Source organism: Hordeum vulgare, chromosome 7H, assembly GCF_904849725.1.
Source record: "Hordeum vulgare subsp. vulgare chromosome 7H, MorexV3_pseudomolecules_assembly, whole genome shotgun sequence".
NCBI lineage: Eukaryota > Viridiplantae > Streptophyta > Magnoliopsida > Poales > Poaceae > Hordeum > Hordeum vulgare.
Genome location: NC_058524.1, coordinates 255,515,616 through 255,543,542, shown reverse-complemented (window position 1 = coordinate 255,543,542; position 27,927 = coordinate 255,515,616). Strand labels below are relative to the sequence as shown.

The 27,927-nt window shown below is 54.0% G+C and overlaps 1 protein-coding gene across 1 annotated transcript; it reads right to left on the bottom strand.

The window, feature by feature from the left end:
• Positions 1–2: 2 nt before the first annotated feature.
• On the bottom strand, positions 3–26,737 carry LOC123407381 (protein HESO1-like). The gene is made up of 10 exons (XM_045100504.1): positions 26,513–26,737; positions 26,096–26,127; positions 25,307–25,492; positions 24,173–24,352; positions 2,538–2,722; positions 2,329–2,424; positions 2,093–2,138; positions 1,860–1,966; positions 1,178–1,279; positions 3–1,091 (listed from the first exon to the last, which is right to left on the bottom strand). Exons 1-10 carry the CDS (start codon positions 26,584–26,586, stop codon positions 405–407), a joined length of 1,695 nt encoding a protein of 564 aa, XP_044956439.1. The 5' UTR covers positions 26,587–26,737; the 3' UTR covers positions 3–404.
• Positions 26,738–27,927: the final 1,190 nt, after the last annotated feature.

Here is a 27,927-nt window from a genome sequence, read left to right as displayed (position 1 = left end):
GATAGCATAGAATCAATCAAGCTGATGCAGCTTCATTACAATAGTTGCTTCATATGAACTCATAGATTAATTCATTACAAAACATTCATGGGCAAACAATTAGCAGTGGCTACTCTAGTTTGTTCTTTGCTGCAGTGCTATCTACCTGGCCATCTTAAATCTTCACCCAGGCTCCTAACCAAAAATATTTCAACACTGAGCAATTACCAAGTCTAGAATAACCTTACTATCTGCTCACTGCAGACCAACATAGAAATGCTTTCGGTTTCCTTTTCGCTGTCACTTTGGACGAAACTACTACTTGTTACATGAATGCTAATGCACATTTCATTCTACAACAGATCAACACCACAATTTCCCACCGATAAGCTAGCTACGCCGCCCAACTCAAGCTGCTGCACTTGTCATACCCTCCTGTAATTTGGATTGGTTCCGTAAGGTAACCAGCTATTGTCATCATACTGGGTCTGATGCGCCCTGTTGAAACCATGGGGGTGAAACGACCTATTAATCACTGGCTGGTGGACCGGCAAAGGAACAAACATATGCTGGGCTTGCTGCTGCAGTCGAATCCCAGGATCCGTCGAGTAGATGAAACTACCATAAGGTTGTCCTAGTATATGAGGAGTTGGATGAAAGTGTGCTTGTGGCAACCCGTAGGCAAGCTGAGGAGGAATTGGAAGCTGAGACGGATGCACAACCTGACTAAATGGTTGGGTAGAACCTACTTGATGCACATGTGGAGGCATAAATACAGTGGGAGTTGGTAAAATAGCAGCAGTGCTGTTAGCAGCATGGCCACGTTGTGCGGCGTGCTTCCCTTTCTTTTGCTGCTTCTCACTGTTTCCAGGGTCATCTCGCAAGTCCCTCTTCCTCTTACTCTTCACATGTTTTGGACTGGGGTGGCTGACTGGCACATCCTGATTTAACGCCCCGAAAATGAGGATCTTCAGTGTTGGTGCATCAATGTTACCCCTAAAGAAATCAGTCAATTTGGAAACAGTATCCTTTAGGCATTCACAGATGTTCTGCATCTCCATCTTCCCTACTGATCTGGCAAAATTCTGAGATCTGTCCAAGAAGTCTTCCACCTGCAAAAAGGAACGTATCAAATCAAATAAAAAATGCTCTGCAGGATTTGTTGAAAAGTCACAATCCGGATTCACATGAGACTTACACTCAAGTTACCAATTCCTCTCTTCCAGGTCTTCGAGATCCAGAATCCATCAAAATTGCTGGCACAAAGCCCTTGCTCCCATAAATCCTTTACTGCTACTAGCTGCACAAGACAAGAGTATATTTTGAGCATGTTAACCATTGAAAAGTCAAGATGAGGCCACAATGAAACTAGGACGCGAGCTATGTTGCATGAATGAACAATTGCATTTTTATTTATTTTCTGCAAGGTGCCCATACGTAGCCACGTGCACATAGCCAGAAAAAAAGGAGCTACAAACAGCTGTGAGTTGAACTAGGACAAAGCTATACACTGCAGGATGGAATCAGGTGGTTTAATCATGTTCTCTGAGGAGGGTCACTATATTGAATAATCAGGTTACTTGATCACTATATTTCACAGGAAAATGTTCTGAATGGCTAATGACAACAATGTCATAGCTCAACTGAACAGTGTCATCCCATTCCAGCAGGGTCAGGTGAGTTTAAAGGCTGAACACATGCTGGAGTTAAGATCAAGTGGAGAGGTTTGCTGCAGGGGGCCAAGGCTACACTTAAAACTGGAAGTACAATAGGAACATTGTCAAAATACATTCATCGACAAAAAAGCATAGGTGCACCAAATTGTGCTTTGCACCTGATATCTTCCTATCAAAAATTGAAGAAAACTATAAAGAACTCACTTTACTCATTAGTGATACAAAAAGTTCAGCAACAGATTCTTTATTAGTGCTCCCAAACCCCTTGAATAGCACAACGTTTCTCTGAACACTTGCAAAGTCTGCACCATCTATAAAAGGGCATAAAATATCTGACTGTTAGTTCTTAATCAATAATCAGATGATAAAAATATGACAACAGCAAATGTAGTTGCAAAGAGCTAAAAAAAATACATGTACTTCAATAGAGGAGGTACCTTTCAGTAAGCCAGAAAATGCAGGTAATATTGGAGGATGCCGGGTCTGCACTCAATATTTTACAATTCATAAGTGCACTAATTTATTTATTTTCAAAAAGAAAAATATTTAAGCCTCAAGTCTCAGCCTGGGCCCCTCTAATGGAAAATTGTATACAACAGCCAAGCTATATCCAATGTACTCCAATCGTGAAGTTTGAACAGAAAATCAAATAAAGGTAACAATCTCACTTTACCTGTAAATGGAAAGCAACTAAGGAGATAATTACCATCGAGCTCATCGTTCGATCTTTGGGACAATTAACATCATGTGTCTTAGCCCAGAACTTCATCTACAGAATAAACAGAAAATGATTGTCATATCTTTTAGATAGATAACCTCAAGGGGACCATGATGGTAGTAAGATTTTCCAAAAATAAACATCAAGACAGAGGATTGAAATACCAGATAACAAAGTATCTGAAATCTTTCATCAATTGAAGAAACAAGTTTAAATATCATCGATCTTGACATGCCATCTTTGTTTTCGACTGAAATATCACATTCAACCCCAGTTCCCTTATCAGTAACCTTCAGTACAGGAACTAAAGCACTTACAACAGGTAATACCCCATAACAACGACCACGGCCTGAAATTGACAAACAAGAAAGATAAGAAGCAAGGACGACATTGACAGTAGCAACAAAAGGCTTCGAGTAATAAGCAGTTGGTCACATGCCCAACACGAAATGGACTAAACAGTTTGCTGACATCTGTCCAAGCAATGCTGATGCTATTAAATTGTAAATGACAGGCAGCCTCACCCCGAAAGAAACTTTTTCAATATAACCAATTATAATTCTTCTGATTTTACATTTTTGGACATGTCATATCTTGCAGTTTATACAAGAAGACAACTGGTAGGACTAGGGTTCCTACCGGGCCTCCGGCGTAGATTGTATGGGCAAGGAGGAGGGGAGCGAGGGCTGGAGCGGGCGCGCCGGCGAGAGGGCGCCGTCGCGGCTAGGGTTGGGCGCGGCGGTGGCTAGGGTTCCGGCTCCTTGGGGAGCCGGGCAACAGAAGATAATATCTTTATTGCTTGATCTCAATTGATGTCTTACAACTAGTATTTATAACTCGAGCCTAAGATAACTTTCCTAAAATAATTTGCCTAAGATAACTTGCGGGCCAAGCCCCTAATATTAACGCCCGGTGGGCCTCTGCCGGCTATAGACCAAGCCGGTCATAACATCTCTCCCCGCCTGCGCAAACAGCTCGTCCTCGAGCTGAAAGTTTGGATAGTGTTGGCGGAATTCCTCACGCTGCTCCCACGTAGCCTCCTCCTCCGGAAGACCCGCCCACTGAACGAGGACGAACCACACTCCACGTCGAAGCTGTGCCTGCAACACCTTGGCTGGTTCCGGAAGAATGCGACCATCGGCGGTTGGAGGAAGCGCCGGAGGGGCCGCCGGTGGCTCGCCACGGAAAGGCTTGAGCAGCCCCACATGGAAGACGTCGTGGATACGAGCGCGGTCTGGCAGCTGAAGACGATAGGCCACCTTCCCAATGCGCTCCACGATAGGGAAGGGCCCAGCGTAGCGAGGGCCGAGCTTTCGCTTCGCGCGCGGGTCGAGTGACTGCGTAGAGCGGTGGAGAAGACGCAGCCACACCCAATCACCCACGGCGAATTCCGCCTCGCGATGGTGATCGTCGTAGTAGTGCTTGGCCAGCTGCTGGGCCTGAAGGAGACGCTGACGGACCTCAGCAAGCATCTCGTCACGGGTGCGGATAAGGTCACCCGCAACCTCCGTCCGAGCCGTCTCCGGGTCCACCGGAAGTATAGGCGGGGGTGGACGACCATATACCACCTCAAACGGCGTAGCACGAAGGGCGGAGTGATAGGAAGTGTTGTAGCAGTACTCCGCCCAAGAGAGCCAGTCCACCCAAGCTCGAGGCCGATCACCTGTCACACAACGCAAATACATGGCAATGACCTTGTTAACCACCTCGAACTGACCGTCCGTCTGAGGATGAAATGCCGTACTCAGGCGGAGCTGGACGCCCGCCATCCTGAAGAGGTCGCGCCAGACATGTCCCGTGAACACTGGGTCCCGATCACTGACGATCGAAGCTGGGAACCTGTGTAGGCGAACGATGCCGTCGAAGAAGGCCCGGGCCACGGACGCCGCCGTGTACGGATGACCGAGCGCGATGAAGTGGGCATACTTAGAAAAGCGGTCGACCACCGTGAGGATGACCGACTTGCCGCCCACCTTGGGGAGGCCCTCGATGAAGTCCATGGAAATATCCGCCCAGACCTGAGACGGCACCTCCAAGGGCTGAAGTAACCCAGCCGGTCTCAGGGTCTCCGTCTTGTTGCGCTGGCATGTCTGACAAGACCGAACCCAGTCGCGGACCAGGGCGCGATCGCCGGGGATGTAGAAGTCAGCGCGAAGACGATGTAGGGTTTTCTGCACACCCTCATGACCCGCCGAGTGGGCGAGCTGTAACACCTGGTGACGGAGATCATCATGCGCCGGAACAAAGATCCGGCGCCCATGGAGAAGCAGTCCGTCAGCGAAGCACCAAGGCTCCTCCAGGTCTCCGGCCGTGAGTTGCTGCTGGAGAAGAACGGCGTCGTCGGCTGTTGCAGTTGCGCGGCGAATGTCGGCGAAGAGGCCGAACGTCGGCCCGGAGCGGACGCACAGGGACGCCCCAGCGGACTCGTCGGTGGAAGGAGCGAGATCGGAGTCGCGACGGGACAGCGCGTCGGCCACGGTGTTAAGGCGGCCCGGACGATACTCGACGGAGAAGTCGAAGCCGAAGAGCTTGCTGATCCACTGGTGCTGCGGCACAGTCGACAACCGTTGGTCCAGTAAGAACTTCAGGCTGTAATGGTCCGTGCGGATGTGGAAGACCCGTCCCCACAAGTACGGCCGCCAATGGCGCACGGCCTGCACCAAGCCAATGAGCTCCCGCTCGTACGCCGCCAGCTTAAGATGGCGCGGAGCAAAAGGCTGGCTGAAGAAAGCAAGGGGCCCCTCGCCCTGATGAAGCACGGCGCCGAAGCCCGCGCCCGAAGCGTCACAGTCCACCACGAACGGGCGGTCGAAGTCGGGCATCTGGAGGACGGGACCCGTCGTGAGGGCCCCTTTGAGGGCCTCGAATGCCGCTGTCGCCTCGTCATCCCAGGCAAAAGCATCGCGGCGGAGCAACCGCGTGAGAGGTGCCGCGATGAGCCCGAACTCCCGGATAAATTTTCGGTAGTATCCTGCGAGGCCGAGGAACCCGCGGAGAGCCCGCGGCGAGTGAGGCGTCGGCCAGGCGGAGACAGCTGCCACCTTGTCGGCGTCCATAGCCACCCCGTCGGCCGAGATGACATGGCCGAGGTAGGCAACGGTAGGTGTCCCGAACGAGCACTTCGAGCGCTTAAGGTGGAGGTCGTGCGCCCGAAGCTCGTTAAAGACGATGGCGACGTGCTGGATGTGCTCGGCCTAGGTGGCGCTGAAGATAAGAATATCATCAAAGAAAACAAGCACAAACCGCCGTAAGTAGGGTCGCAGAACGTCGTTCATCAGGGCCTGGAAGGTCGCCGGGGCATTGGCGAGGCCGAAAGGCATCACCAAGAACTCGAAGTGGCCACGGTGGGTGCGAAACGCCGTCTTGGCGATGTCGTCCGGATGCATACGCACCTGGTGATAGCCCGACCGGAGATCGAGTTTGGTGAAGAAGCGCGCCCCATGAAGCTCATCCAAGAGCTCGTCGACCACCGGTATCGGGAACTTGTCCTTGAGCGTGAGCGCGTTCAGGCCGCGGTAGTCGATGCAGAAACACCACGTGTCGTCTGTCTTGCGGACGAGAAGCACCGACGCGGAGAAGGGTGACGTCGAGATCCGGATGATGCCCGCTGCGAGCATAAGGGCACACTGTCTCTCCAACTCATCTTTCTGTAGCTGAGGGTAGCGGTAAGGCCGCACCGCCACGGGAGTGGAGCCCGGCACAAGGTGAATGCGATGGTCGTACACCCGAGCAGGTGGAAGTCCCCGTGGCTCGTCGAAGAGGGCGCTATGCTGCTGCAGAAGGGGATCCAGCAGAGGGTGCTCGGCCTCGGAGGATACGGCGGCCAGCTGGAGATGTGGCACGGCTGGCGTAGCGCCCCCAATGCCGTCCCACCGGATTTTGCGGCCCAGCCGCCAGAATGTCATCGTGAGCGCGTCGAAGTCCCACACGATGGGCCCGAGGGTCCGGAGAAAGTCCACACCGAGGATGAAGTCGAAGCAGCCGAGGTCGATGCCTGCACAGGTAATAGAAAAGTGTTCGCCCCCGATGGTGATGGGAACGTTGCGGGCGAGTCCATGACACTGGAGGCGGTCACCGTTGGCCACCGTGATCCGAAGGCGCTCCCCGCCCGTTGTCGGAATAGCTAGACGACGCATGGTTGCCTCGGGCAGGAAGTTATGAGTGGAGCCCGTATCCAGCAGGGCCACCAGCTGCTCGCCATGGAGCGTCACCGGCAGCAACATGGTCCGCTCAGCACGGATGCCGGCTAGGGCGTGGAGAGAGACGACGCATGCCGTCGTCGTAGAATCTGTGGCCGTGTCCCCAGTTGCCGCCGGTGGCGGTGGTGCGTCGGTCGTCTCATCCGCCAAGAAATGAATAAAAATTAAAACCTTTGATGATTTTTTACATAAACTGGACATTATAACATAATAAATTATGACCCCAGGTATTGATGGAACTAGATGATACCCCGCATGTTGTTGCAGGAATTATTTGCTATATATTTGATCAAGTTGGAACATGGATATTTGATTATTGTATAGATTTTATAAGATAAATATGGAATATAAGTATTGTAATGGTCGGGGTTTTTTTCGAGAAAACACAAGAGATTTTGCGCTTCATCTTCTATTTCTAAATAGTTTGAACCCATTACCTAATTTTGCTAGACATGCAAACATGCCACACAAGCAAGTCATGCATGTTAGTACAAGTTACACCTTGTGTATTTATTTATGCATGCATGCAACGTTGTCACATCACCAATACATGCATGTTAGTCCTAAATTATTATTTTTTATCCTATTTTGTATTGAAAATACATGTGTTGAACGATTTCATATACTAATGTAGTGCAGCCTTCACATTTGACATTATTTGGCTACAACTTAAAAAAATATTTTTATATGCTTCATATTTGTAAATTATTTTTTAATCATATATGTGCTTCATATTAGTTTTGGTTATTTTGTAGCAATTATTTACGCATTTATTTTACCAAAGTACCCGCTGCAACGTGCGGGGCATCATCTAGTTGCATTGAAAAGATAGAGTTTGGTTACAACCCTCCTAGGAGAGTGAGTTCAGGAAGGGACATGAATATAAATTTAATGTACATCCCAGGTGGTTGGCATGATGACCCTGAGGCCGCGGGCACCAGCGCGTGCCCATTGTTCGGCTTCGTCCTTGATCTTAGAGACCAGGACATGGACGAGGGGCTGGGCACCGTCGAATATGTACTCGTTGCGCATCTTCCAAATCATCCACGGCGTGAGGAGGGCGATGGAAGCAAGACCTTTCCACGTCGTTGTAGGTGTGCTTTGCTTGGCGCGCAGCCACCAGTCCATGAGCGTGCCTTCATCGCTTGGTCTGCGGTGGTAATCCTGAGCCAGGCAAGAATCTCATGCCAAGTCTGCTTGGCGAAAGGGCATTCCAGGAGTAGGTGGCGCATCGTCTCGGGAGCTTGGTCGCATAATGGGCATCGGGCCTGGTGCTGGAGGCCCCGCCTAGCGAGGCGATCAACAGTCCAGCACCTATCCAGGTTACCTAACCAGTGGAAACAATTTACGCGCGGCGATGCCCAACTCTTCCAAATGAGCTTCCAGGCGAAGCAGGTAGTGGAGCCCTGAAATGTGGCGAGGTAGCATGAGTGGGCCGTATAGGTGCCGGATGTCGTCCATTTCCACACCAGCTGGTCAGGGGCATCTGAGAGGGCGAAATGTTCGATTGTCTGCCAGACCTGAATGTATTGGCCAATTTCGTTGATGCCGACGGTCCCTTGAATGTCGCCAGCCCAGCTGTGGCCCTGTAGTCCTTTGGCGACGGTCCGGATCTTGCGTTGACGCTTGGGAATGCAACTGTAAAGGTCAGAGGCGATCTCAGAGATTGACTGCCCATTGATCCAGCGGTCCTCCCAAAAAAGCCTGTAGGGCCGCTCCCAATGATCATCGTGGTGGAGGCGAAGAAGAGCGCTCTTTCCTCGATCGAGAATTGCAGGTCTAGGCCATGCCAAGCCCGGTCATGGTTGGTGCGTGAGAACCAAAGCCATTGAAGCCGCAGCGCAAGGCCAATGCGCTCGAGGTCTTGGACTCCTAGGCCACCGAGGGAGGTAGGGCGGCAGACGCGATGCCAGTTGACATGGCAGTGGCCACCGTTGGCGGCTGCGCGCCCAGCCCAAAGAAAGCCACGCTGGATCTTCTCGATTTGCTTTAGGGTCTTTTTCAGCGGCACGAAGGCGAGGAGTTGATGGACAGGGATGGCACCTAGGACAGATTTCACCAGAGCCAGGCGCCCGGGTTTTGTCATCAAGTCAGCTTTCCAAGCGGGGAGACGTCCGGTGATCCCATCAACGAGTGGCTGCAGCTGGGCCGCTGTAGGTCGCCTGATCGTAAGGGGGATCCCAAGGTGCGTGATTGGCAGCTCCAGATGGGGCAGCCCAAGTGCGCGAGTGCTTCCGTCACCTCGTCTGAGTCACAATGCAGCAGCGAGGCAGAGCTCTCGGCGTAATTAACGCGTAGGCCGGAGGCGCAGCCAAAGAGCGCCAAGATCTCTTTCACAGCCATGATGTCGCTGGTCTTGCAATGGCAGAAAAGCACCACGTCATCCACGTACAGTGACACCGCGGGGATAGATCTTCTGGGATGTAATTGGGCCATAATACCCAGCTCGATCGCGCGCTTGATGAGCCTTCCCAGGGTGTCCACGGCGAGCACGAAGAGCTGTGGCGACATGGAATCTCCTTGGCGTAGACCCTGCCAGTGCCAAATGGGGGTCCCGGCTCTCCATTCATCAATACGTGTGTGCTCGCCGAGGATAGGAGGATAGCTATCCACTCCAAGAATCTGTTCCCAAACCCATGTTGGAGCAGGACCTCGAAGAGGAAGGGCCGGGACAGGGAGTCGAAAGCGCGCGTGAGGTCCAACTTGAGCATGGCGCGCGGAGCCCCTAGCTGGTGGAGGAGACGGGCCGACTGCTTGACCAAGATGAAGTTATCGTGCAAGCTCCGTCCAGTGATGAACGCGTTCTGACATCGACTGACAAGGCGATCCAGCTTGGGGGCGAGGCGCAGTGAGAGTACTTTGGCGAAGATCTTGGCCACTAGGTGGATCAGGCTTATTGGCCGGTAGTCATTGAGCGATCCGGCATCCGCATGCTTCGGAACGAGGGTGATAAGTGCCTGGTGCCTGGTTAAGGCTACAAAAACCGCGGCCCCTCAACTCGTAAAGCTGCTGGAATGCATCAACAAAGTCCTGTCGCACCGTGCCCCAACAAGCACGGATGAATTCTGCGGTAAAGCCGTCGGGGCCTGGAGTGCAGGCAACCGTTTGACCGCGTCCCAGATCTCCTCGGCGTCGAAGGGAGCATCAAGGTCGCTCAGATCGCAAGGTGTGATTGTTAGAGTTATAATATAAGTCATGTACCCTTTTGTATTTATCCCAATATATAAGGGGTTTCCTCCATATAGTCCATCACCTGTACATGTATATATACCGGCCTATGGCCTCATGGAAATACAAGTTGCATATTCCAAACATGGTATTAGAGCTAGGTTAACTTTTGCACGCCGCAACTCGTGCTGTTGATCCGCTCCACGCCGGCGCTCTCCCCTCTGGCTCGTTCCCGTCAGGCAGCGGCTCCTCCTCGTGCCAGCGCCTGCCTCGTCCCAATCTTCCGCCGCCGCCTTGTCCTGCTCGATCTCCTCTCGATCGCAGCAGGGGCGGCTCGTTCTGCTGCTCGATCTGAGCAGGGGCGGCTCGTCCTGAGCTCTTCTCCGCCTCCAGCCGCCGTCGCCTCCAGCCGCTGCACGTCTGCCCGGCCGCCTGCGCCGCCCCTTGGTCACTGTTGCGTCGCTGCGAGGCGCGCGCGGCCAAGTCCACGCGTTGGCCCTCCACGCTCGTGCTGCTCTTTAGCCGGCTACGCACGCCCCGCCTCCGCGCTCCGCTGCGCCTTGCTGGATCTTGCCGTCGGCCCTGCTGGTGATTCTGCCCAGGTCGATCTGATCTGCTGACTCGCGTCGGTTCCCAAAAAAAAAAGGTCTACACCAGCACGCAACGTTGCAGTCCCCTGCTTCCCGTGACTCCTGACGGTTGTGCTGGTAGTTCTTCTGTTGCTCCTGCGAGCTTTACATATGGTGATTGTCGCTCTACACCGACTCCTCTCACGACTTCCATCGGTGCATGTCGCTCTTCCCCGACACCTCTCGCGACTTTCACCGGTTGTCATGGTGCCTATGACTCCATGGACTGCTCTTCGTCCACGCGTCTTCCCTTGGCGCTTGGTGCTTGTCTGCACACGGCCTCGTCTTCTTCACCGGTCTTTGCCGACCATACTGGACATGCTACCCCGCCACATTTAGCGGCTTCCACAGGTGGTGGTGGTTGCTTCTCTCCTCGTGCCATTACGCCGCCTACTTCAGTTGTGTACTTCACCGAGGACGAGATTGCGCGACTTCGCGCCCTGCTGCTTGCCTTCGACTCTCCGTTGTCGGGTGCGTCTACATCGACATCTTCAATTGCGCCCCTGACTAAGCAGGAGATTGGACGATTTCAATGTCTGCTAGCTCCATCTGTTGTTTCTTCATCGACAGGTTCTGTTGGTTCTGCTACGGACTCTTCTGACATTGTGAGACCACCTTCTACACACGCAGGTACATCTCCGTGGGTTCTTGATACTGGAGCATCTTTTCATATGACTCCTGATTCATCCACTCTGTCATCTACTCGACCTCTTGATTCTCCTGTTCATGTTCTTACTGCTGATGATACTTCTCTCCCGGTTACTGGCCGAGGCACTCTTAGCACTTCATCTTTTCATGTTCCCGATGTTGCTCATGTTCCTCGGCTTACCATGCAGCTCCTTTCTGGTGGCCAGATTGTTGACTCTGATTGTCGGGTCATTCTTGACTTTGACTCATGTTCAGTTCTGGACCGTCACACTGGTGCTCTTCTTGGTGCTGGCCCCCGGCGCCGTGACTCTCAGGGTCTCTGGGAGCTTGACTGGCTTCACCTTCCATCCGCTGCCACCGCACCTAGTCTCTCCTCCTTTGTTGCCTTGTCTACCAGCTCTTTTCAACAGTGGCATCATGGTATGGGTCATTTATGTGGCTCTCGTCTCTCATCCTTATTCCGACGTGGTCTTCTTGGATCCGTCTCCGGTGGTGTGTCTTTAGACTGTCAGGGCTGCCGGCTTGGTAAACAGGTTCAGGTACCTTATCCTCATAGCGAGACTGTATCTCAGCGTCCTTTTGACCTTGTTCACTCCGATGTTTGGGGTCCAGCTCCCTTTTCCTCGAAGGGAGACCATCGCTACTATATTATCTTTATAGATGATTTCTCTCGATACACGTGGATCTATTTTATGTCTTTTCGTAGTGAGGTATTATCTATCTATAAGCGTTTTGCTGCCATGGTTCACACTCAGTTCTCTACGCCTATTCGTGTGTTCCGTACTGACTCTGCTGGAGAGTATATCTCCAAGATGTTGCGTGGATTTCTCGCTGAGCAGGGTACACTTGCTCAGTTCTCTTGTCCTGGTGCTCATGCTCAGAATGGTGTGGCGAGCGCAAGCATCGTCACCTTCTTGAGACGGCTCGTGCGATGATGATTGTTGCCTCTCTCCCGCCTCATTTCTGGGCTGAGGCCGTCTCCACCTCCACCTATCTCATCAATCTACAACCTTCGGCTGCTCTACAGGGTGGTGTTCCTTTTGAGCGTATTTTTTATCGTTCTCCCGATTATTCGATGCTTCGCCTGTTTGGTTGTGTTTGCTATGTTCTTCTTGCCCCTCGCGAACGCAACAAACTGACCGCTTAGTCTGTTGAGTGTGTCTTCTTAGGTTACAGTGATGAGCATAAGGGCTATCGTTGTTGGGATCCTATCGGTCGTCGGATGCGTATCTCTCGGGATGTGACTTTTGACGAGTCTCGTCCCTTCTACCCACACCCATCTTCCTCGACCTTTTCAGTGGAGGATATCTCTTTCCTCACTTTTCCTGATACACCTCTCACCCCATCGAGCCTTTGCCTATTCGTTCCGCTCCCTCTGCTTCTCCACCTCCTGTCGATTTGCTACCACCATCTCCCACCGGTTTCCTCCCTATGCCTTGCGTTCTCGCCCTCGTCCGCCTGTTGATCGCCTTGGATTTCCCACCGTTGGTGCTGCTGTTCTTGAGCCGACTTCCTATCATCAGGCTGTTGTTCATCCTGAATGGCAGTTTGCGATGGCAGAGGAGATTGTTGCTCTTGAACGCACTGGTACGTGGCATCTTGTTTCACTTCCTCCCGGAGTCCGTCCCATCACTTGTAAGTGGGTCTACAAGGTTAAGACTCGCTCCGATGGTTCTCTTGAGCGTCACAAAGCTCGTCTTGTGGCTCGTGGTTTTCAGCAGGAGCATGGTCGTGATTATGACGAGACTTTTGCTCCTGTGGCCCATATGACCACTGTTCGTACGCTTCTTGTCGTGGCCTCTGCACGCCACTGGTCTATATCTCAGCTTGATGTTAAGAATGCCTTTCTTAATGGTGAGCTGCGTGAGGAGGTGTACATGCAGCCACCACCTGGGTATTTTGTTCCTGATGGCATGGTATGTCGTCTTCGTCGCTCTCTCTATGGCCTTAAGCAAGCCCCTCGCGCCTGGTTTGAGCGTTTTGCCTCTGTGGTGACTGCTGCTGGTTTTTCAGCGAGTGCTCATGATCCAGCATTGTTTATTCACCTTTCTCCTCGTGGTCGGACTCTTCTTCTTCTCTATGTTGATGACATGATCATCACTGGGAATGACCCCGAGTATATTGCCTTTGTAAAGGCCCATCTTAGTGAGCAGTTTCTTATGTCTGATCTTGGACCTCTTCGCTACTTTCTTGGGATTGAAGTCTCTTCTACTTCTGATGGCTTTTTTATATCCTAGGAAAAGTATATCCAGGATCTTCTTGCTCGTGCTGCTCTTACTGACGAGCGCATTGTTGAGACTCCTATGGAGCTCAATGTTCACCTCCGTGCTACTGATGGTAATCCCCTGCCTGACCCGACGCGTTATCGTCATCTTGTTGGCAGTCTTGTCTATCTAGCTGTCACTCGTCCGGATATCTCTTATCCGGTTCATATTCTGAGTCAGTTCGTCTACGCTCCCACATCGGTTCACTATAGTCATCTCCTCCGTGTTCTCCGATATCTTCGGGGCACGATCTCTCACCGTCTATTCTTTCCTCGCTCCACTTCTTTACAGCTTCAGGCCTATTCGGATGCTACGTGGGCTAGTGATCCTTCAGATCGCCGTTCACTTTCTGCTTACTGTGTTTTTCTTGGTGGTTCTCTCATTGCCTGGAAGACGAAGAAACAGATTGCAGTTTCCCGTTCGAGTGCAGAGGCTGAGTTGCGAGCGATGACTCTTTTGACGGCAGAGGTGACTTGGTTACGGTGGTTACTTCAGGATTTTGGTGTTTCTGTCACTACACCGACTATGCTCTTATCTGACAGTACAGGTGCTATTAGCATTGCGTGCGATCATGTGAAGCATGAGCTCACCAAGCATATTGGTGTTGATGCTTTCTATGTGCGCGCTGCTGTGCAGGATCAGGTCATTGCTCTTCAGTATGTGCCTTCCGAGTTACAGTTGGCGGATTTCCTGACGAAGGCCCAGACTAGAGCACAACATGGCTTTTATCTCTCCAAACTCAGTGTTGTTCATCCACCATGAGTTTGAGGGGGGGTGTTAGAGTTATAATATAAGTCATGTACCCTTTTGTATTTATCCCAATATATAAGGGGTTTCCTGCATATAGTCCACCACCTGTACATGTGTATATACCGGCCTATGGCCTCATGGGAATACAAGTTGCATATTCCTAACAGTGATGAGCTCGGACAGGTCGAGAGAGCAATCCCGGTTGCTGGCAGTGCCCAAGAGTGCATCAAAGTGTGCATATGCAGCTTCCGCCATGCCCTCATGCTCGGATAGCACCTGGCCGTCCACGGCATGGCCAGAGATCCGGTTCTTCTGCCTGCGGAAGGAGCATTGCCGGTGGAAAAATCTAGTGTTGGCGTCACCGTCCTTCAGGCTGGCGATCCTAGTTCGTTGTCGAGCGATCGTGCGTTCCATAGAGGTCAGCCCGAGATAGGAAATCTTGAGTTGTTTTCGAAACCACTCCTCGTGCGCTTTCAGCAGCCGGTCTTCTTGAACTTTGTCAAAACGCGAGATGAGCTCGCGCGACATGGCTAGCTTATCTCTAATGTTTCCGACAGAACGGGAGCTCCAGCTCGTCAGTTTCCTAGCCGTGGCTTGCAAGCGGCGCATCAGACGACGGAACGGGTCAACGTCGTGCACAGAGTTCCAGGCATCGGTCACCGTCTAGTGGAAGACGTCGAGACGTAGCCAGAATTCCTCAAAATGGAATCGGCGATGCACAGCCGGGACAAGGGTGCAGTCCAAAAGCAATGGACTGTGATCAGAAACCACCGATGCAAGGCATAGAAGGTGGCATGTTGCATGGGCGTCTTCCCAATCCAAGGTGCAGTCAAGGTGCACGAGGGTGGAGGGGGGGATTGCTCATTCGACCAAGTGTACCGACGACCGTGGAGATAGATTTCCTTCAACGTGAGATCGTTGATGAGCCTGCGGAACCTCCCCATCATGCGCCTGTTCAGGTTGACATTGCTCTTGTCTTCGTCGCGGTAGATGAGGTTAAAATCCCCGCAAATCATCCATGGCCCGAGGCAGTTGCTACAGACGTCACGCAGCTCCTATAGGAACGCAATTTTATCGGTGTCGTCTTGTGGTCCCTAGACCACCGTCAGACACCAGGGTGGGGTCGAGCCCATGGTGATCTTTGTCGTGAGCATGTTCGCGAAGAAAGCCGGGTCAGTGATGATCACAACCCTGCTTTTCCAGGCGAGGAGGATACCACCTCGGGTGTCGTTCACGGGGAGGAAGACGTACTCATCAAACTCAGACCCAAGAGTGTCAAGAATCACCGACGAGCAAATTAAGGCCATCTTTGTTTCCTGAAGGCAAACAATGTCCGCACGATGGTGTCCAGCAACGATCTAACGACAAATCGTCGGGCATGGGCGTTTAGCCCGCGGACATTCCATGTTACAATCTTTGTGCCGTGATCCATGAAGAACATGATCGACGGGGAAAGATTGCAACCTGAAAAGTCTAAGTCTCGCCGGCAGCAAAGCTGTTCGTGGGGACCGCCGCGGGGGAAGTCACATCGGCGGGGAGCTCACGGCCAACAAGCGCGGCGATGGCCGAGATGACAGAGAGCGGCAGTGGCGCGGCAAAGGTTCCATTGTACGCCTTCATCTCCGAGGTCGTGATCTTCTGGTCAATGCCCACGATCCTGAGGATTAAAAAACTTGGACTTGTGCCCTTCGTGCTGCTGTAGGTGGCGCTCTCGTGGTAGAAGATGTAGAGCAAGCCGAGCGGCCACGGCATGGAGTGAAGTTCAGGTGCCGGCGTGGCTTCTTCCCCGGCGCAAGCAACGCAACTTCGATCTGCTTGGTGACCGCAGCCAGGAAGTCACCAAGTGTCCAGGATCTAACAGGGTTGGCACGATTCGTGGAGCGGCGCAAGGTGATCGGTGGGGAGGCGAAGCGACCTGGAGTGGAGCACAGGGGGGGACGTTCAGCAGGCGCTCTCCGCTGCGAGTCCGGATCGGGGACAACAGGCGTGTCCCGTACGGGAGTAGAAGCGATCGTCGTGGGCCGTCATGGGCCGTTCCAGGATCACGGTGGGCTGGGGCGCCATCCCTGCAGGCCCATTCTCCCTCAGTGGTGGGCTGGGGCGCCATCCCTGCAGGCCCATTCTCCCTCAGTGGTACTGGGCTGTTGGTGGGGGGCACGGGCATGGCGGCTGGTGCGAGATCTGCGCGACTGGGTCGCCCGACTGATCAACAGAAGGCACCAAAACGGCCTAAGGCACTGACAGTTGTGAAGCTCCACTTTGCCCCGACAAAGTAGCAACGCTGGCTGGCGAGGGCGGCCCTGGCGGCAAGGAGTCTGGTACTTCGCTGACCGAGGTGGCAGGGATCAGATCCCGACGACAGCTGGGGCTGGCGAAATCAAACCGCAGCCCCACAGAGGCGTCCTCGCGCGCGACAGGAGGCTCGGAGAGCCTATCGTGGTGGAGTTTTGGGGTGTTCCCCCCCAATGGGGTGGTGGCAGCGTGCGCGTCCAAGCATGCAGTGGATCCCGCAGGGCCCACGTCCACTGCGTTGCATGCAGCTTTGGCGACAGCTGCTTCTGTGTGGCATGCAGCTTTAGGGCCAGCTGCCTCTGCCGAAAGCATCCTCTTGTTCCTTTTCGCCTTTCCTTTTCGGGCACGATGACGGGGCCGTCGTGGCCCATGCATGCCCGGCCAGGGCCGCGTCTCCTTGTCGCCCCGGCGTACGGACGGCGCCACCGCCGCCCCGAGAGAGCCCCAGGTGGAAGCCATGGCCACGCCATCCGACCAGAGGGAGCGGCGGTCAGCGTGCCAAGCCAGGGAGTCCATGGCCATGCCGTCGACGCGTCCCGCAGGCTGTGTGTCGTGGCGGCGGCGCTTGCGGCCACGGCGTCGATGGCGCCCCGCGTCTGGGCCAAGGTCTGCTTCGGGGCCGCGATCTGCACCAGCGTCACCATCTCCATCGTTGCCGATAGCTTGGGTTCCGCGAGCAAACGCGTGGCCAATTTGCGAGCGGGTGAGGGCAATGGTGATGGGGTAGACGAGGGTACGGACGGTCGGGGAGGAGCCGGTGTGGCTAGGAATTTGCTCAACGATCTCGAGCATGGCGGCGCGACTGATCCTGGCCGGGTCATGCGTGCGGCCGGCAAGCCGAAACATGGCAAGATCGGCACGGGAGCTGGACTACGGGTGGAGACGCTCGATCCAGATGTTCGTCCCCAAGATGTGCTCCGCCGTCGCCAAGTACCAGGCATGGGCAGGGACACCGCGGAGCTCAAGCTCGACGCGGTATGCAAACCCACCGCAGCCAGCATGGGCGAGTTTGCACCATGGGCGGAGCGACAAGGTGAAGTGCGTGCAGTTGACGAAGTGGTCACCTCGCATGCGATACATGGACGTCCTGGAGCCGAAGATGATGAGAAAATCCTCAGGGTGATGCGCGTGGACGGTGAAGTCGCCATCCTCAAGCTTGAAGATGCTGCACAGCAGCTCAGAGACGTTGCTAGGGGACACCCACAGCCTGTTGCCCGTGATAGAGGCGACCAATGCTCGGGAGAGCACCTCATCGACTTCTTCCATCTCGACGGAGTGCGCCATGATGACCCGCACTGGTGCAGCGGTGGGCATTTGCGCAGCCGGGGCTGGGAGCAGAGGCGGTTGCCGGGGCGGAGAGGTGGCGCGGGGAGGGGGAGGGGGAGCGGCTGGCGGGGTGCGGCCGGACCTCCGGTGGAAGTCATGGCAGCCGCAGGATTCATGGCCGGAGGTGAGGCAGCGCCTGCAGCGGATGTCATTGGTGCAGTCCCGGACGCGGTGGCGGTGGTCAAGGCAGCGGAAACATAGTCCGACGATCTCCTCCGGTGACATAGTTGCATGTTGAGATAAATAGAAGTGATGGGGATCACTCTCTCAGGTATATAGGATTCTATATCGAAACAATGCACCTCCTATTAGCAAAGTTGTGGTAATTATTAGTAGAATTGAATAGTTAGATCATAGAGATACAGAACAGCTGGGTGAAAGGAACAAACTAATTTGACATTCTTTTGATAGCATGAGTACTGGTAGAGGCTAGGGTTCTACCAGGTCTCGGACGTAGGTTGTAGGGGTGGAAGTGCGGGCTGCGAGGTTGGGGACGCCGGCGCCGGCGGTTGGGCGCCGGCGCGGCGTGAGAGAGAGAGAGAGAGAGGCGGCTAGGGTTTGGGGCTCCCGTCTCCTGAGGGAGACGACAACAGAATAATGTTTATTGTCTGCTTAATATCGAAGGGGTACATGTGTTTATATAGGAGGACAGCCTCCACTAAACCCTAGATAACTTCGACTCTAATATAACTTGGACCCTAAGATATCTAAGATAACTTGGGCTAAGCCCGTAACTACCCTGCCCATTGGGCCTCCTCCGTTGGTACGTTGTACCGGTCATAACATCTCTCCCCCCCCCTTCTCAAACAGCTCGTCCTCGAGCTGAACATCTGGAAACTGCTGGCGGAAATCGTCGAGTTTATCCCAAGTCGCTTCCTCCTCTGGCAGGCCGGTCCACTGTACCAAGACATGCCAGACGCCGCGACGCTGCTGCGCCTACAGCACCTTCGCCACATGTGCGGAAGCTGGAAGGAGGCGGCCATCCGAAGTAGGAGGAAGGGCCGGCGTCGCTGCAGGAGGGTCCCCGCGGTAGGCCTTCAGTAAGCCGACATGGAAGACGTCGTGGAGGCGAGAACCAGCTGGCAGCTCCAAGCGGTATGCGAGTGTGCCGACACGCTCCAGCACACGAAAGGGACCGGCGTAGCGAGGTCCCAATTTGCGCTTGGAGCGCGGGTCCAGAGACTGCGTGGTCCTGTGGAGGAGGCGCAGCCACACCCAATCGCCCACCGCGAACTCCGCCTCGCGATGATGAGCATCGTAGTACTTCCGAGCCAGCTGCTGTGCTTGGAGAAGACGCTGGCGCGCCTCAGCCAGAATGTCGTCGCGGGTGCGGAGTAAGTCGCCCGTCGTCTCGGACCGAGCCGTCTGAGGCTCGTAAGGGAGCATCGCCGGAGGTGGGCGCCGTAGACCACCTCGAAAGGCGTGGTGCACAGGGCGGAGTGATAGGAGGTGTTGTAGCAGTACTCCGCCCACGCCAAGCAGTCCACCCAAGCTCATGGACGATCACCAGTAACACAGCGCAGGTACATGGCGATCACCTTGTTGACCACCTCGGATTGGCCGTCTGTCTGAGGGTGGAACGCCGTGCTCATGCGGAGCTTCACGCCCGCCAGTCGAAAGAGATCCCGCCAGACATGTCCCGTGAACACGGGATCACGATCGCTGACGATGGACGAAGGAAAACCGTGGAGGCGGACGATGCCGTCGAAGAAGGCCCGCGCCACGGAGGCGGCTGTATATGGATGACCCAAGGCGATGAAGCGCGCGTACTTGGAGAAGCGGTCAACCACCGTGAGGATGACGGACTTGCCGCCCACCTTGGGAAGGCCCTCGATGAAGTCCACGGAAATATCCGCCCACACCTGGGAGGGTACGTCCAGCGGCTGCAGTAGACCCGCGGGTCGAAGTGTCTCCGTCTTGTTCCGCTGGCACGTCACGCACGACCGCACCCAGTCGCGGACCATCGCGCCATCACCGGGGATGTAAAAATCAGCACGGAGACGATGGAGAGTCTTCTGCACGCCCTCGTGCCCTGCGGAGTGCGCCAAGGTCAAGACCTGGTGGCGCTGGTCGCCATGGTTGGGCACGAAGATGCGGCGGCCATGTAGGAGCAGCCCCTCGTCCAAGCGCCAGGGCGCGTCCAGCTCGCCAGCGTCAAGGCGCTGGCGCAGGCCCTGCGCGTCCGCGGCTGTCGAAGTTGCCCGGTGAATGTCGTCGATGAAGGCGAAAGATGGCCCAGAGCGGATGCACATGATAGTACCAGCCATGGCGACGTCGTCCGCGACATCCTCAGTGTCGCGGTGGGACAAGGCGTCGGCAACCGTGTTGAGACGGCCGGGGCGGTACTCGACGGTGAAGTCGAAGCCGAAGAGCATGTTGATCCACTGGTGCTGCGGAACGGTGGAGAGGCGCTGGTCCAGCAAGAACTTGAGGCTGTAGTGGTCCGTGCGCACACGGAATGACCGGCCCCAAAGATAAGGCCGCCAGTGGCGCACCGCCTGAACCAGCCCAATAAGCTCGCGCTCGTAGGCCGCGAGCTTGTGATGGCGAGCGGCGAAGGGGCGGCTGAGGAAGGCGAGCGGTCCCTCGCCCTGGTGGAGGACGGCGCCGAAGCCGATGCCAGAGGCGTCGCAATCCACCACGAACGACATATCAAAGTCCGGCATCTGGAGGACGGGTCCCGTCGTGAGCGCCTGCTGGAGAGCCTCGAATGTCGTAGTCGCCTCCTCGTCCCAGGAGAAGGCGTCGCGTCGAAGGAGACGCGTCAGCGGCGCGGCGATGAGGCCGAAGTCCCGGATGTACTTCCGGTAGTAGCCGGCGAGGCCCAAGAAGCCGCGGAGCGCCCGCGGTGACCGCGGGGTCGACCACGCGGTGACGGCGGCGACCTTGTCCGCGTCCATCGCTACCCCGTCCGCCGAGATGACGTGCCCCAGGTACGCGACGGAGGTCGTGCCGAACGAGCACTTCGAGCGCTTGAGGTGAAGACGATGCGCTCGAAGCTCGTTGAAGATGATGGCCACGTGTTGTAGGTGCTCCGCCCAAGATGCACTGTAGATAAGAATGTCATCAAAGAAAACAAGCACAAAGCGGCGCAAGTATGGGCTGAGCACGTCGTTCATTAGGGCCTGGAAGGTCGCCGGCGCGTTGGAGAGGCCGAACGGCATCACCAGGAACTCGAAGTGGCCATGGTGAGTGCGGAACGCCATCTTCTCGATGTCGTCGGGGTGCATGCGCACCTGATGGTAGCCCGAGCAAAGGTCAAGCTTGCTGAAGAAGCGCGCTCCGTGTAGCTCGTCCAAGAGCTCATCCACGACGGGGATGGGGAACTTGTCCTTGGACGTCAGGGCGTTGAGGGCGCGGTAGTCAATGCAGAAGCGCCATGTGCCGTCGGGCTTGCGCACAAGGAGCACCGGGACAGAGAACGGCGATGTCAAAATCCGGATGATGCCCTGCGCGAGCATGACCGCCACCTGACGCTCGAGCTCGTCTTTCTTCAGTTGAGGGTACCGGTACGGGCGCACGGCGACAGGTGCCGTGTCCGGCAGCAAGTGGATGCGGTGGTCACAGGGCCGCACGGGAGGGAGGCCCTGTGGCTCATCGAAGATGTCGTTGTGCTGCTGCAGGAGGTCGGCCAGGAGGGGATGCGCCTCCTCCAGTGCGGCCGCCATCAACTGGAGTTGCGGAGTCGCGGCGCCGGAGCCGCCGATGCCTGTCCACTGAACGCAACGGCCGCCCTCGCGCCAAAAGATGAGGGACAGCACATGGAGGTCCCAAAGGATGGGGCCGAGAGTGGACAGGAAGTCGATGCCGAGGATAAAGTCGTAGCAGCCCAGGTCGATGCCGACGCAGTCGATGGAGAACGGCTCGTCGCCGATGAGGACGGGAACCTGCCGCGCCACCCCGTGGCAAGCAAGGCGGTCCCCGTTGGCGATGGTGACGCTGAACTTCTCCGAGCCCGCCGGTTGGAGTGCGAGGCGGCGCGTGGCGTCCCCGGACAGGAAGTTGTGCGTCGAACCCATGTCCATGAGCGCGGTGAGACGCTCCCCGTTGATCGTCACCGGAAGCAACATCGTCTTTGCCGTCTTGATGCCAGCCATGGCATGAAGGGAGACGACGAAGGCGGTCGCATCGACCGGCCCGTAGGTCGTGACGCCGGCCTTGGAGAGTGTGGTGGCGTCGAGCTCCGCGATGAGGGCCTCCACCTCCGCATCGTTGACGGTCTCCAAGTAGAACAGGCGGGCGCACGTATGACCCGGCGCATACGGCTCGTCGTAGTTGAAGCACAGGCCCTTGCGGCGCCGCTCGAGCTGCTCGGCCGACGTCAAGCGCCGGAAGGGGCGTGTCGGCGCGGGGGCAGCCGCAGTAGTGGCCGGGAGGGCGGGGCGTGTCGGGGTGGCGGCCGCCGGGGCGGGGCGGGGGACGCGTGTCGCGGCCCGGAAACGCCTGCTGCAGGTCGTTGGCGCGCTGCTCGTACGTGCGTGCGTAATATATGGCCGTCTGCAGGTCCTGGGGGTCGCGCATCTCGACGTCGATGCGGATGTGGTCGGGAAGGCCGCCTACGAAGAGCTCGGCGCGTTGGCGAGCCGTGACGTCAGGCGCATGGCAGGCCAACGTCTGGAAGCGGTCGGCGAAGTCCTGCACCGAGGTGGTGAAGGGAAGGCGACCGAGCTCGGCCAGGCGGCTCCCACGTATGGGGGGCCGAACCGGACGAGACAGAGGTCGCGAAAGCGCTCCCACGGAGGCATCCCGCCCTCGTCCTGCTCGAGGGCGTAGTACCACGGCTGGGCGGCGCCACGGAGGTGGTAGGAGGCGATCCACGTGCGGTCGGACGCCATGGTCCACTGCCCCCTGAAAAACTGGTCGCACTGATTGAGCCAGTTCAGGGGGTCGATGGTGCCGTCGTAGGTGGCGAACTCCAGCTTGGTGAAGCGGGGCGGCTGTTGCACGTGTGGCGAGGCCGCGTAGGCGCCCTCGTGACGACCCAGCGCGGCGAAAGGAGAGTGCTACGGCACCACGGAGCTCCCGGCGTACGGGTCAGTGTACCCGCCGAACCCCGCGAAGGTGGGGGCGGGTGGCTGCAACACCGTCGGCTATAGCGGCGTCGTCGTGTAGGTCGACGTGTCGATCCACGTCGGTAGCGGGGACGGCGGCCACCGGACCTGGGTGATCGGCAGGCCCTGGGGCGCGACGGTGGCCGGGGGCGGTGGCGCGAAGGGCGCCGCCGGCGGAGGCGGTGGTGGCGGGGTTGCGTATGGAGCCTGGAGGAAAGTCCGGAGGTTCAAGACCGCCAGGGTGAGGTCACGGATCGCCGAGGACATCTCCGCGGGGAGAGGACGGGGGCGGCTTCGGCCGCCAGGGCCGCGATACCGGAGGCGGCAAGACCCGAGGTGGCCGGCGGCGGCGGCTGCTGCGTGATGGCGGGGAAGGCGGTGGTGGCGGCGGCGGTGGTGGTGAGAAGGTCCGACAAACTCTTCGAACCCAAGCTACCTGATACCAAATTGGTAGAGGCTAGGGTTCTACCAGGTCTCGGACGTAGGTTGTAGGGGTGGAAGTGCGGGCTGCGAGGTTGGGGACGCCGGCGCCGGCGGTTGGGCGCCGGCGCGGCGTGAGAGAGAGAGAGAGAGGCGGCTAGGGTTTGGGGCTCCCGTCTCCTGAGGGAGACGACAACAGAATACTGTTTATTGTCTGCTTAATATCGAAGGGGTACATGTGTTTATATAGGAGGACAGCCTCCACTAAACCCTAGATAACTTGGACTCTAACATAACTTGGACTCTAATATAACTTGGACTCTAAGATATCTAAGATAACTTGGGCTAAGCCCGTAACTAACCCTGCCCATTGGGCCTCCTCCGTTGGTACGTTGTACCGGTCATAACAAGTACATCACCCCCCCCCCACTTACCTTTTGCACCAAAAGTAAAGTCACAGCAATAACTAAACATTCCAGGGCAAGCTTACTGCGTATAACGACTTTGCATTTAGAACATTTTGGCTTTCAACGGGATGAATCCAGATTAACATTCTGCAGGGCTAAATATGAAACTCACGTAGGCACCAAACTAAGGTTGTCAATCATATGCATTACATGATTACAATTCTGAATTTTTCCTTCAAAACGATTTTGACATGCACCTAATAGTGTTTATGTGGTGGTGCTTTCAGAAAATGTTATATTGCAGTGCCCATAATACATCATAAAACTGTTGCCCACACATGTCGGTGCAAGCTAAGTAGAAGATGAGCATCATTTTATTGCATGAGCAGTTTCTCTTACGGTTACTTCTGTAGCTATGTACATTTAGAGAAATTTATGGCAACCTCAAGATCTTCATACATAATGTATGCAATCGCTATGCCAGTCTGCGTCCCTTTTATAAATCTATAGGTTCAATACATAATTTTGTAAATAAGATTGAATGACAATTTATAAATGCATGTTTAATAAACTTGAATCTCCAATGAAAGATGAGTGGACATACAAATGCTAGGAGAGATATATAGATAAGACAGTAGTAATTACTCTGATGCTTCTGTAGGACTTTTGCGAACTTTCTAATAACAGAAATCTTGTCCTTGCGAGCAAATTGACCATCCATATCATTGCTAAAGTTGACAGAGAGATCAAGATCACTTTTAGTAGTAAATAGATCCATTGTGAATGACCCAAAAGGTTCCACAACTGGAAATTCATCTTTTTTACCTGAAATGAAACATCAACAAGAAATAGGTGAGGTCACACCATCACGCAAGTCATATATTCATATGGGAGACAAAACATTCCTAGTAAGAATAATATCTGGATAGTGTTAGCCTGTTACATATAAAAATTTGGAGAATATGTACTGGCATTAACTAATCAACTACCTCAAGGAAGAGGTTGACTCAGATGGAATTTAATACACTTAAAAATCAAAACCAAATACCACTAATCCAACAGGCACAAAAGATGTATGTTCAGACTTCAGAATGTACTTTTTCCTCATGCTCTATAATGTACAACAAAAGGACTCTTCATGTCCTACCAATAGATTTCCTAGTACATCAACTCATCAAGGCATAAGCTATCCATAAATGAAGTACATGGTGAAATCTACAGTTGTCACATATTCATCTTAGCTGGCAAGTATCTGAAACAGTGAGACACTGTTACCTAAGTATTTGCATCATTGCTTAACTGCCAGCAGTGGCAGAGCCAGAAAATATGTATTAGGGGGGGCCAAGTGCAACTAAAACAGGTTGGAGAGGACCAAACTGTTGAAAGGTGCGTTTTTAGCAGCAAATAAATACTAACTTTGTCATTGTTCATAGCAAATTAGCTACAAAACCAGGCATGATTGTGATGATTCCAATCCCTACAGATATCTACTTCCTCCGTCCGGAAATACTTGTCATAGGGATGGATGTATCTAGATGTATTTTAGTTCTAGGTACATCCTTTTTTATCAATTTGTGCGACAAATAATTCCGGACGGAGGGAGTACTAAATTTTACATGTTAACAACGATTAGGCGTAATAATTGAAAATAGAGCAAGTTCAATACTCCCTCCGATCCATATAAATTGACGCTGCTTAAGCAGCGTAAATTAATATATGGATCGGGGCGAGTAGCATAATTTATTGACCCAAATGGTAACAGACAGGAACATCTCTTACCAAAAATATCTTTGGCAATTTTGTTGAAGACGTCTATCATAGTACGTCGTTGCTCATAGTCAACTGGCTTTGGGCGCAACATAGCATATGTTTCTAGAAGTAGACCTTCTAGGGTTGGAAGCAGAGCGGGATCAATCAGGAAAGCCTCCGATCCCAACTCGCAGGTTTCCGCATGCTTGCATAGAGCTGCACGTAATCCAAAATTGAAATCACACGGTACCACACCTAATGTAAATGGCAACAGCAAATCATGCAGCTGAAGGCCCAATCGCAGGTCACAAGTATGCTAAAAGATATCACCCCAACTGTTTTGGAATTTCAATGCTCAGCGAGGTTACATTTGTGCTTTAAACGGAAAGACATTACATTTGTACATACTTGGAAAGTCTGAAGAAGCGACAAGGAAAATAACTTCGCCAAAGGAAAATAGAAAATTAAAATAAGTGCACAACAAACCTACTATGGCTCGTTAGATTCCATGAGTTAATGAGCTACTTTAGTATATACTACTGGATCCACACAATTAAAAGGATATACCATACGTCAGCCTGTACTTTACCATCCAATAGAATTGGGGTTCATGACCGACCTACCGACTAATTAACAGGGCTTTCTAAAGTGGCAGAAGGAAGGCCTTTCAAACTGCATCACATAATTCTAGACGATGGATTACATGCCCATGTTGGTCTCCGCCACGGTATACTCCATAAATAGATAATAAAGGATGAACACTGAATAGAATCTTCCGTTTGCTATGCTTCGGAGAGCCACAAGAAAGAGAGATAGTACCTTGAGTATCCCATGAAATTGCCACGCTGGGCCTGCAGGATTCCAGAGAAAAGGAAGTTCACGTTACACATCACAGAACAGAAAATTTCTTCATCACCATTCACCAACCTAGTACATATTCATACTCCGTATATGATAACAGTAACTCGTGGCAGCAATTTCTCAAGCGCAAGGACACATCTTTGTTTCAAATAACAGAGTGTATCTAAAGTTCACCTAAAATCTGACTTGGAATCTAATTAAACAAGTAAAAAACACTTTTTTTATAGACCAAACAAGTAAAATCCTGCCTTCCTGTGGCTACAGTTTAGTCTTGGCTAGAATTTAATCTAACAAACGGAAGCCTCATCAAAATTCAATCCAGGATATGGACGGCAATAAACAAGCAAAGGGGGCGAAGAGGGGGCCGAAGCTGACCGGGGAAGGTTGTCGAGGCGAGCTAAGGCGTCGGGTTCGGGCGCGGAAAGAGGCGTAACGGTCGCCGACGCCATGGAGTGGGACGGAGAGAGTCGGTGGCCGGAAGCCGGCGGGATCGGCGACGCTGGCGAGCCGGCAGGGCAGGGTAAGGAGGTTACCGGTGGAAAGGTCAACAAAACCGCAAAGCCTACGAATAGCCAGCAAGTCGCTGACGGGTGGACCCCACGGCTCCGGTCACATCGGTGCTCAGCACGAGTGAAGGCGAAACGGAAACGCTCAAAATGGACACGATTCACCCGTGGACGAAAGTATTTCATAAAAATCACTGATACGCACCCGCGTGTCGGTCTAAATTTTGGGCCGGTCACACCAACAACGTACGATGTATCTAGTCGTAGTCGTACGATCTTCCTCCTTCTTTCCCTTGTGTCTTCTTCTTTGAAACAGCATCACGTCGCCATGGACGAGGACGCAGCCCGGCCTTAAAGCACCGCCCCTCACCACCGGTCCTCGCCCCCGCGGTCGGTCGTTGCCATCACCGGCCTAGTCTCCTGTATTTCTCATCGTCTTCGTGCATGCAGCAGCGTGTCCTGTGGGTGCAGCTCCTTGTGATGACGGTCGCAGCTCTGGTGGTAGCGAACGCGACTCTGCTGAACATGGATGTAGCACGGTGGTAGCAACTCTGATGACCTTGTGTGGTCGTCCGGTCGTTCTTCGAGCAAAACAACTTATGGTTGTAACATTCTTTTCAATGGATGCGGCTCCGTCGCGCACATGTTCAACTAGTTTCGACAAAACAAAGCCGGATGTAGCAAATTGGAAAAATGGTTGTAGCATCTTTACGTCATGGTTGTAGCTCTATCGGGTCGTAGCAATGCAGCTCGCCGTGAAGGATGTAGCAAATTCACTCGCCTGTAGTAGCAAAAAATGACGACGGTTGTAGCAAACAGGTCGCTGCCGTCGGACCATTGCTTGTGAATGCAGCTCCGGTAGTAGTCTGTTCCAACTTTTTTACTTGCTGGTTCCATCAATTCCAGCGGACGGTTGTAGCTTTTGGCGACACTGGTTGCAGCTCATAGCGAGATGCGTCAAAAGAAAGTGATGTGCGTTGTTGTCCATGGATGCAGCTCCGACGCAACTCCGCGAGCCATGCCCCTTGCAGCTTCGGTTGTTCACGGAGCAGCAGTATATGCAATTGAGAGAGGGAAATCGAGTGAAGGACACTGGCTCGGGAGTTGGCTCCGGGTGTGAGAGGGAGTTGGCTCCACTGGCCCCTTGCAGCTCCGCGGGGGGGGGGGACCGCTAGCGAGTGGGATCTGGTCATACTTGAGGTGCACATGGGAGAGAGATGAAATCTAGAGGGAACAAGGACGTCACGGTATGCTGGCTACCTTCGATCAAACGGGATCGCACGT

Bases quoted from the DNA above. Each gene is read 5' to 3' on its own strand.
- LOC123407381 (XM_045100504.1), bottom strand. From the start codon at position 26,586: ATGGCGTCGGCGACCGTTACGCCTCTTTCCGCGCCCGAACCCGACGCC. The intron at 2,139-2,328 runs GTAAAGTGAGAT...TATTGAGTGCAG, and splicing joins TAGTTGCTTTCCATTTACAG to ACCCGGCATCCTCCAATATT. The intron at 1,967-2,092 runs GTACCTCCTCTA...GCCCTTTTATAG, and splicing joins ATTTTCTGGCTTACTGAAAG to ATGGTGCAGACTTTGCAAGT.